Source organism: Otolemur garnettii, unplaced genomic scaffold, assembly GCF_000181295.1.
Source record: "Otolemur garnettii isolate 467f Iridium unplaced genomic scaffold, OtoGar3 scaffold00014, whole genome shotgun sequence".
Classification (NCBI taxonomy): Eukaryota; Metazoa; Chordata; class Mammalia; order Primates; family Galagidae; genus Otolemur; species Otolemur garnettii.
The window spans coordinates 30,853,395-30,863,380 of NW_003852409.1; the positions used below are offsets into that span (position 1 = coordinate 30,853,395).

A 9,986-nucleotide genomic window follows, 5' to 3' on the forward strand; every position below is an offset into this window, starting at 1 on the left:
CGGTGCTCGGGGCGGAGCTCAGGGCGGAGCTCAGGGCGGAGCCCGGACCTCCCGACACAGATTCTACCCTTCCGGCCCCTGCTTGGTCCGCCTCCTCCACCTTCCATCCGGCGCCGGCTTTCGGCGCGACGGTCGCCGGGTTCCATCGTCGCACGGCCCTTGCAGTGCTGGGACCTGCAATGTCGGGCCCCAACGGGGACCTGGGCATGCCGGTAGAGGCGGAAGCGGAAGGCGAGGAGGACGGCTTCGGGGAAGCAGGTGACCCAAGGGGGCTGTTGAAGCGACCTTTGCTCTTCTAAGGTTGACTTCCTAGGAAGGGGAATTGGGGCAGGTCTGGGGGCTTGGAAGGAGCCAAAGACTCCTCCCCGAGCCGCCTCTCCGGAATCTGAGTTGCAAGTGCTGTCTCTCGGATGCAAAGCGAGCATCTGCGAGCCGGTTCCTGGACACTTGTGAGTCTGAGAGCTGTGGGGAGCCAGCCCCGTTTTACATATAGGGGAACTGAAAGCAGCTTCAGGGACACCCGCTCATTTGGTATTTGCTCCAGCCACTTCAACACCTAGGGAGACCCGCGCACCTGCGGGGGGCGGAGCCCAGGGAGCCCTTGGCCTTTAGGGTTTAGCGGGAGGGGCTAACCCGTGGGCGCGCGCTCTGCTGAGTCAGCATCCCCAGCCACTCGACTTTGCAGGTGTGGCCTCACAGCCTTGCCCAGTGTGACCGGCTTAGAAAGCAGCCTCTTGCATGTTTAAGAGTGTAGGGTTAGATTGTGTAGAAAGAACCCTCAGCTCCCTTCTCACTCCCCAACCTCAGTTTGCCCAGCTATAAAATAAAATGATTAGTGCCTCCTGCATTGGAATGTGTCAGGATTAAATGAAAAAATAGCAGTGTTCAGTAAGTGATTATTGTCATTATTCTCTTTGGTGTAGTAAAGATTGGTGTATTAATATTAACTTAAAGGGCAGGCTATGTGGGGTAAGTATGGAGCATGCTTTTTGTTTTGGGTAAAAGCTTTATTGAGCTGTAATTCACATTCAGTTTACCCATTTAAATTGTACAGTTCAGTAGCTTTTTAAACATTCACAGAGTTGAGCATCCATCACAATAGTTTTAGAGCATTGTCATCACTCGGTTCTGTTTTTAATAAAGAGGTAGAGGACCTCCCATTGGAGGTAGTCGTGGGCTGGTAGGTAGGACTGGGCAATGCTAGTGAACAGTGGACAGAGTGTGGTCATTGCTGGTAGCCATGGTAGAAGCATCAGGAAAGGCCTTCCAGGAGGTGACATTGAGTGACTGTTGGCAGACAGGACTTAGAACAGTGGGGAGGAGGCTGTCCCAGGCAGAAGCAAAGGCTTAGAACTGGGAAGTACTACCCTTGACACAGATAACACCTGGCCAGGAATGATGTGGCTGGCCTCCCCCATCTCTTCTCCCAGCTTGTGTCCCATCACACAGAATATGAAATAGTGATAATAATCACCATCTATAAAGTACTTGCTATAGCCAGAACCTGTGTCTAAGCTCTTGATAAATTTGAATACTCACAACAACCCAGTTCTTAACTCCCTTTTCCAGAAAGGGGCAATAACTTGCTGGGATAGAGAAGAACTCACATGCCATGATCCTAGAATCTGAGTTTTGGCTCTGTGACCAGCCAGCTGGAAGGCCCTGAGCAGGCTCCTTCCTTCTTCAGCCTTGGTTTCCCCAGCTATACCACAAGGAGGATGGACTTTAAGATTCAGCAGATTCCCCAAGACTCTCTCCTCTGTGGGAAGGCCATCTCTGGGCCAGAAGGCAGGCACATTTGCACTCATATCCCAAACACACTCCTTGGCCATGTCTGGCCTCTGCCATCTACTTCCCTTTGGTCCTAAGCTGGCAGCCAAGTGTATCTGAGTCATAAGCTGGCTCAGAACTGGGTCCCGCAGTGGGCACAGGCCCAGAACTTGGGTCCTAAGGGACATTGTGTTGTTGAGAGAGGCAGGTCAGGAGTGGCTATGGAGGAGGGAGTGATGGTTTCTAGTGGAGACCAAGGAAGACTTCTTGGAGGAGGCATTTTAAGCTGGTCCTTGAAGAGTTGTGATAGAGACATTCTGGGTGGCAGGGACAGAGGGACAGTTGAGAAATGGTAGGGAGGCTGGAAAAGTCAGAGGCTTCATTCACTGCCTCCCTCATTTATTCAGCAAAAGCTTATTGTATGACAATGAGGGCGCCAGTGAGACAGCAGCAAGCACAAGACCATTCACTCCTCACAAAGCTTTATAGTCCAGTGGGGAATACAGACCGGGCGCACAAAGCAGCACAGCAAGCAATCCTGAGGGGAGGCAGGTGAGCAGGACTAGGGGATCAGAATAGAGGTATGATCAGGTCTGGGGCACTAGGAGGGTTCCTGTGGTGAGATCCTTACTGAGGCTTGAAGGATGAGGGGGACTCATCCAGGAGAGGAGGAAGAAGACAGGAGGGCCCCATCGCATCCCAGGCAGAGGCAACAGCGTGTTCAAAGGGCATAAGGCAGGCAAAGGCAGGTGTGAGAGAGGAAAGGAAAAGGCAGGAGATGGGGCCTGGGAGAGTCTGCCGCAGCCTTATCTTAAGGGTAGAGGAAGCCATAGAAGGGCAGGAGAATAGAGCCTGTCTGGGGACAGAGGTTTGATTGCTCAACTTAGGAATGTGGCCTCTAAGCAGCTACTGAAGTGCAATAGGCTGACTATCCTGTGACTACTCTAACCCTAGAAAAAGGATGATGTACTAGGTATTATTTATTTAAAGCCATTCCTCTTGGTAACTACCCATTTTCCACATGGTGAACTGAGGCTCAGAAAGGAGTAGGGACCTGTCCAAAGCCCTTTTGGAGGCAGGCTGGAGGACAGTAGAGGGGGTTGTCTGGGAGCCTTGAGGAGACACAGGACCTTGGCTCTGTCTTTCCCCTTCCTCCCAGAATATGCAGCCATCAACTCCATGTTGGACCAGATCAACTCCTGTCTGGACCACCTGGAGGAGAAGAACGACCACCTCCATGCCCGTCTCCAGGAGCTGCTGGAGTCCAACCGGCAGACACGCCTTGAGTTCCAGCAGCAGCTCGGGGAGGCCCCCAGTGATGCCAGCCCCTAGGCTCCAAGAGCCCTCAACCAGGCCTCAACCCTGAGTATCTGGACCAGTCTCTGGCATAGGCACTCACCCCCTGGCTTAGATACCTTCTCCAATGCTGCCTGCCTAAGGCAGCCTCCACCAACTGGCATCCCCTCCTGAGGCCAGGTGTGGGCCTGTGACCCAGCCACTTGCCTGTCTGCCCAATTTCTGGGCACTCCCCACTCTGCCCAGGCCTGCAGTGTTCATATTAAATGGGTCTCCCACACCACTGTGCCTTTTTCCTCTGTATTCCAGGATGAGGACCCCAGTAGCTGCTGGAGGTAAGCAGGACAGTCAGGTGTTCAGGCACTGATCACACACCTGCACCCTAGAGAATAGGTGGTGGGGCTGGGGTTCTTTGCCCCCTTGTATTTTTAGACTGAGAAGGTGCAAGTAAGGTCAGGGCCTCTCCCCTACATGGTGCATTTCTGGCCAGCACCTTTTCCCAGCCCAGCTAAGATGGTCAGACATGCTGTGTGACCTTGTAGGATCTTCTCAGACTCTTTGGGTTCTAAGGCCTTTCACCAGGACGTGCTGTGCAACCTTGGCATTGCCTTTCCACTCTTGGCCTATCTCCTCAGCTGGCCAACAGCAGGGCTGATCTGGTTGTCGGTCTCTTATGGTCTTTCTAAATGAAGAAATAGCAGAACTAAAGAGCCTGCTCAGCCTGGGTCCATTCACTGGTGATTCATCTTAGGGTCTCCTGACCTGGGGGGCAGGCCCTGGCTGGTGAGCCGGAAAATCAGAGCCAGAGGGCCTGAATGGCAAGGACCCCCACTCCTGTACTTCAGCTTCCATGGGGTGCAACTGGAGAGAGAGCCCAGCACAAAGCTCGGGCCTAGGGTCAAACTGGCCACTTACCAGCTACGTGGCCTTCAGCATGTCACCTGACCTGGCTAGTCCTCAGTTTCTTCATATGTCAGTAAAGTTGCATACTAGTGGGGAAAGTCAGGGACTGACCCCACTAATGACTTGTTCTCATGGGTTTTGTTGTCCCATTTAACGAGATATGTGAAAACCTGCTTTGGTGAGGTCAGTTCCTGACACCACACCCCACCACACACACACCCCCGCTTTGGTATGTGACTGATGTGACTGAAGGACAACAAGACTGTGCCAACTAGGTCATTGTGAAGATTAAATAAGATCCCACTTGAAGATGCCTTCCTGGCCCTGATACATTAAGAGGGAAACTGAGGCTCAAAGAGGCAAAATATCTTGTGATCCAGAGTCCCTGGCCCCAGAAAGCCTGTCTTCAGCCTCTGGTTCTGCCACCACACTGTGCCCAGAGAGACTGAGAGTGACTGAGGTGTCCCCCTTCCCCTTCCCTATTCACCCAGACAGCACTGCTAGTGGGGACTGCACAGCCAAACTACCTTTTATTGGATTTTCAGTAAAAACATGAACCATGTCAGAGTTTCCATGCAGACTCCTAAAGAGCATTAGCAGACTACCCTGGGAACCCCCTTGATCAGGTTTTTAGGCGGCTTGAACGCCGGGGTGGTGGGGGCTGGGAGGGTCGGGCCATCACCTTGCTGGAAGTTTTGGCTGTGTCCTGGGTGCAAGGTGGGACAGGTGGGCGGCCGCCAGAGGTGAACAGTGCAGTCAAGGCATTTCGGGCGTTGATGGCACACCGACGGCTCACAGGTCGGGTGGTAAGGCTGGGGTTCTTGGCTGCCTTGTATTTCTAGACACAAAGAGTATAGGTGAAGTCAGAGCTTGTTTCCTACATGGTACATTCCTGGGCCAGCACCTGCTTCTTAGCTGAGACAGTGTCAATGTGCTGTGTGACCCTGTATGATGCACTTAGCCTCTCTGAGCTAGGGCTCTGGAGCTAAGAGTCTGCCTCTCAGCACTCTCTCCCTGAAACAATAACAGAAAGAGGTCAGCTTCACCCCAACTCTGACTCTCTCCCTGTTGATGGGAACAAGATGCCTGGGGGCTGATGCCAGGCATAAGAGGGAGGGGCTTCTGGCATCCCCATAAGCCCAGAATTCAATTCCCCAACCAGGGGAGGGTGGGGCAGGGCATCCAGCTCACCTGCAGGTTCTCAAAGTGGGTCAAGGACTTGCAGTGGGACAGCTGTGCCCCTGAGTTGCTGTGGTAGAACTTGTGGCAGACACAGCAGACATAGCCCATCACAGGCACCAGAAAGTCCACACCTGTAGGACAGCTGGGTCTGTGCTCATGCCCCCCAGCCAGGTGTCCCACCCTCTTTAGGGGCCCTTTTCCTTCCCTACCCTCTTGGTGGGAGCAGAAGAGGAGGGGACTAGGGAGTAGGCTGCCTGGCCAGAATACCAGAGATCTGGGGGTCACTGCAGCCGGGACCTGCAGCCAACTCAGAGCTGGGCCTTACCATATGCAGTGTTGGGGCTGTAGGTCTCTGAGCCCTTCCATTCCTCTATGGATGTATCTCTGGATCTTATCTGGAAACAGGCAAGTGCGGGCTTCAGATCTGGCTTCCCCCAGATGCAACTCTGGGGCCTGGAGCCACCTGTGCTCTTGGACACACCTTCCCCTTGATTTCTAGGAGGTTGTGGGTGGTACTCTCTTTGCCTTTGCACATCAACACTTTCAAAGCTCTGCTCAATCAGCCCCCTCTGGGAAGCCCTCCTGCTCTCACAGAGACCATATTCTATGCAGATTCCAACATATGATGTGTCATCTCACTGAATGCTCATGAACAACCCTCTAGGATTACTCCATACATAAGAGAAAACTGAGGCCCAAGGACATTAACTCACTTGCCCAGGTTCACAAAGCCGGTTTGTGGAACAGCCAGGTAGTGGACCCCGGTGAGCCCAAGCTAGAGTTCTCAGCCATGAGCACCCAGCCAGCTCCCTGAGTTCCCACCTGATGCTGCAGTGGCCTTGGTACTATGAGGGTGGGTTTCAAGTGATCAAGGAGTCTGCATCTCACTGCTGGATTGAGCCCCTTCCAGAGGAGGCCATCTAACTCTGGCAATGTCAGTCCTCCCATGCTCAGCAGTGCCCTCCACCACTTTCCAGGCAAACAAATGTAGCTTCTGATATGATAACCACTCCTATTTGCTGATCCCTTCCTAGGACTGGGCCCTGGGGTTTGGCCTTTGCTTATAGCCTACAGTGGGACTGTTAGTTCTGATCAGAGTTTCCTCTGAGGCTCAAAAAAGCCAAATGGCTTGCCTGACATCATGCTATCAGGGAGTCCCAAAGCTGGGCACACTAATGTCACACTATGGCCACCCTCGCAGCCCTTCACCCACAGCCCATGAGCATCCCTGCTGGCCCACTGTCTACTGTAACTGGGGCCACCTCTGTGAAGCCAAAGGCCAGGACCTGGCCCAGAACAGGTGCTCTGGAAACATTTGTTGAACTGCAGAGTCCCAGCCGCTCCAGTTCCTCGCTCGTGGGAGGGAGTACAGCTGCAGCGTTGAGAGTGTGAGCTCTGCAGTCTCACTTCCTGCCACCCAATCTGGTGAGATTCTGCAGGACAGTGCTGGGTACACACGCCTGGCATGCAGTAAGTGCTCGGAAAAAATGTCGGCCGATCTCACCATCACCAGCAGAAGCAGCAGCAGCATCTGAGTTTCCCACCCTGTGCCTTTACTGATGCTGTTCCTGTGGCCTGAGATGCCCCTTCCCTTGCTCCACAAAGGTCAAACTTGCAGCCAGCCTTCACAACCCTTGCATATTTTAACTGCCATTCTATGATGTATAGTCATCATGATGCTTAATTACATAGTTGTAAAAGACAGTTCAGGTTAATAAAGTATGGCATGCATTAGTGCCTACAATGCCAGCACAGTGCCTGGGCCCTGAGAGGTCCCTGCTGGGCTGGGAGTCTGGCCCTGAGCCTGCCTCCCACACCCACTCCCCAGCACCTGCTTGCAGAATTCCTCCTCAGCCTCAATCTCTTCATCATCATCGTCGTCGTCATCCTCCTCCTCCTCTTCTTTATCACCCTCAAAGCAACCCACAGCATCCACTGTGATGAAATGGTCGTCATCTTGGCTGGCTATCTCCTTCTCCAGAGTCTTCAGCTGCCCAGGGAATGAACAAGGGGCTCAGGGCATCATGCCCTGCCCACTCGCCCCCCGCCCCCCGCCCAAGGCCCAATCCCTCTAACTATGAATCTGGGCTGGGATAAACCTCAACTTGCTGTGTGGCCTTGGCCAAGCCTCTTTATCTCTCTAGGCCCATGTCCCCTGAGGGAGCTGGGATTACCTCCTTGGCTTTGTCCTTGTGTCCTTGGGACTTTACGTGTTCCACAAACTTGCGAGGAGTCTTGAAGTAGCGGTTGCAAATGGTGCAGAAGGGTCGCAGGGATTGTTTGGCAATCTGGGGAAAGGAGGACAGGCCAAGTGGGTGGCAGGTAGTGTCCCCATGTGCAAGCAGCCAGGAAGTACCCAGCAAGACCTCCCCTCCCTCTGCAGGCCTAGCATGTCTTTGCTGAGCCTGGCTGTGCTCTGCCTCGCACTGGAACATGGAAAGACACAGCTCTACCCTGCATTGGTGGCTATGAGATGGGATGACAGATGGCAACATAGACAGGACATTCACAGAGCAAAGATAGGAAAGGGAACTCCCCAAAGGACCCCCATGAGCTCCATAGCTGAGTGGAGGGGACAGATGGGGAACCTGAAACCCAAAGAAGAAACATGCCCAATGTGTCCAGAAACCACATTGTGAGTTATAGTCATGCAGAGACAAAGACCAACATTTACTTTCTGCTTCCAACTTGAAGCCTCTTCTTCCCAGCCCATGGCTTGGAGCTGACATGAGCAGGTGCCTCTGCAGCATGCCAGCCCTCCTACCTTGTGGTCCTGTGTCCTGCGGTGTTGGATCAGGTCCCCCATGTAGTAGACCTGGCAGGTGTTGCACCAGCGCTTTGGTGGAGGCTCTCTGAATGACAACAATAAAAAAAAGGGCAATGTGGGCTGCACCTGTAGCTAGTGGGTAGGGCACCAGCCACATACCCCCAGGCTGGCGGGTTCAAACCCCACCTGGGCCAGCTAAACAACAAAGACAACTGCAACAAAAAAATAGCTGGGTATTGTGGTGGGCACCTGTAGTCCCAGCTACTTGGGAGGCTGAGGCAAGGGTCACTTAAGCTGGGATTGAGGTTGCTGTGAGCTGTGATGCCACAGCACTCTTCCCAGGGCGACATAGTGAGACTCTGTCTCAAAAAAAAAGAAAAAGGGGTGGCACCTGTGGCTCAGTGAGTAGGGTGCCGGCCCCACATACCGAGGGTGGTGGGTTCAAACTCAGCCCCAGCCAAACTGCAACAATAAATAAATAAATAAAAAGTATGTAAAAAAAAAAAAAGGTTTGTTAAAAAAAAGAAAGAAAGAAAAAGCAAATAAGTACAATATGACACTATGTTCTGGTTGGAGAGACAGCAGCTTTCCCTAATTGCACCGTAAATGTAATCCAATTCTAAATGTAATTCCAACAGGATCTTTTTTGAAACAAAATGTTTCTGAGGTTCATCTGAATGTCTACTTAAGCAAGAAACCAAGAAGGAAACTTTGGGGGAGGGAATGAGATTTAGAAGTATTTGAGATGCCAGCCATTAAAGCTACAATAGTTAATACTGTGTGGTGTGATGTACACCCTGACTATGACACCCTGACTGTGTAGTGATGAGAAAGAATAGAAAGTCCTGGGCAGCGCCTGTGGCTCAGAGTAGGGCACTGGCCCCATATGCCCCAGCCCTGGCCAAAAACAGAAAAAAGAATAGAAAGTCCTAAACAGGCCCAAATACTGATTTAAAAAAATACAACTTCTGATAAATTGGATTGAAAAACATAGAATAGGCCTGGTGCGGTGGCTCATGCCTATATCCAGGCACTCTGGGAAGCTGAGGTGGGAGAATAGTTAGAGCTCAGGAGTTTAAGACCAGCCTGGGCAAGAGTGAGACCCCATCTCTACTGAAAGTAGGAAAAATTAGCCAGGCAGGATGGCCCCTGTAGTCCTGGCTACTCGGAAAACTGAGGCAGGAGGATCCCTTGAGTCCAGGAGTTTGAGGTTGCTGTGAGCTCAGCTGACACCACCACACTCTAGCCCAGCTGACAAAATGAGACTGTCTTCAAAAAAAAAAGCACAGATTATATAATAAGCCATGTAAAGACAATTTGCTATCCACTTAGAGAAGGAAAGCCATTTGCTCCCACTTTCTACCTACTTCAAAACAAGTTCTACCTACTACAAGAGAGTCAGGTATAAAAATCAAAACCAGACCAGCACAGTGGCTTGTGCCTATAATCTCTGGAGCTTTGGGAGGCTGAGGTGGGGCCTGTAAGTTCAAAACCAGTCTGAAGGACATAGCAAGACCTGACTCTTAAAAAAAATTAACTGGGCATAGTGGTGCCCAGCTATTCAAGAGGCTGAGGCAGAAGGATCATTTGGGGAAAAAAAATCAAAACCATATACAAAAAAGGGGAGGGCCACTACTTACATAATCTTGGATCAGGGAAGATCTTTCTACATGCAAAGATCTTACATCTTTTACAGCAAAGCCAGAAATCAAAGGCTGAGTGCAGTAGTTCACACCTATAATCCTAGCACTGCAAGAGGCTGAGGCAGGTGGATTGCCTGAGCCAGAGTGAGACCTCATCACTAAAAAATAGCCAGGCATTGTGGTGGGTGCCCGTAGTCCCAGCTAGCTACCTGGGAGACTGAGGCAAGAGAATCGCTTGAGCCCAAGAGTCTGAGGTTGTTGTGAGCTATAACATCATGGTATTCTACCAAGGGTGACAAAGACTCTTGTCTTAAAAAAAAAAAAAAGCCAGAAATCATAAAGGAAATTTAAAACTTCTAAGTGCTGCAAAGCACTTAGACACTTCTAAGTGTCACAAAGTCCCCATAAGAACCCTGGTGTACAGG

At 51.7% G+C, this 9,986-nt stretch overlaps 2 protein-coding genes across 4 annotated transcripts in view; one reads left to right on the forward strand and one right to left on the reverse strand.

Moving 5' to 3' along the window:
- The first annotated feature begins 33 nt into the window (after nt 1–33).
- CUNH9orf16 (chromosome unknown C9orf16 homolog) lies at nt 34–3,346 on the forward strand. The gene is made up of 2 exons (XM_012802398.2): nt 34–258; nt 2,930–3,346. The coding sequence occupies exons 1-2, from the start codon at nt 180–182 to the stop codon at nt 3,100–3,102; spliced, it is 252 nt and encodes an 83-aa protein (XP_012657852.1). The 5' UTR covers nt 34–179; the 3' UTR covers nt 3,103–3,346.
- Nucleotides 3,347–4,480: 1,134 nt separating this feature from the next.
- Nucleotides 4,481–9,986, reverse strand: part of CIZ1 (CDKN1A interacting zinc finger protein 1) — a 21,458-nt gene continuing 15,952 nt past the window's right edge. For all 3 annotated transcript variants that reach the window (XM_012802400.2, XM_012802399.2, XM_023510468.1), the window contains 6 exons: nt 7,916–8,003; nt 7,326–7,439; nt 6,983–7,141; nt 5,477–5,546; nt 5,161–5,282; nt 4,481–4,807 (listed from right to left, as the gene is read on the reverse strand). In XM_012802400.2, coding sequence (XP_012657854.1) covers nt 4,592–4,807; nt 5,161–5,282; nt 5,477–5,546; nt 6,983–7,141; nt 7,326–7,439; nt 7,916–8,003 — 769 coding nt within the window. In that variant the 3' untranslated portion in view covers nt 4,481–4,591. The remainder of the gene's footprint in view (nt 4,808–5,160; nt 5,283–5,476; nt 5,547–6,982; nt 7,142–7,325; nt 7,440–7,915; nt 8,004–9,986) is intronic.

Coding starts and splice junctions, on each gene's coding strand:
- CUNH9orf16 (XM_012802398.2), top strand. CDS start 180: ATGTCGGGCCCCAACGGGGACCTGGGCATGCCGGTAGAGGCGGAAGCG. Junction 259..2,929: donor GGACGGCTTCGGGGAAGCAG/GTGACCCAAGGG, acceptor CCTTCCTCCCAG/AATATGCAGCCATCAACTCC.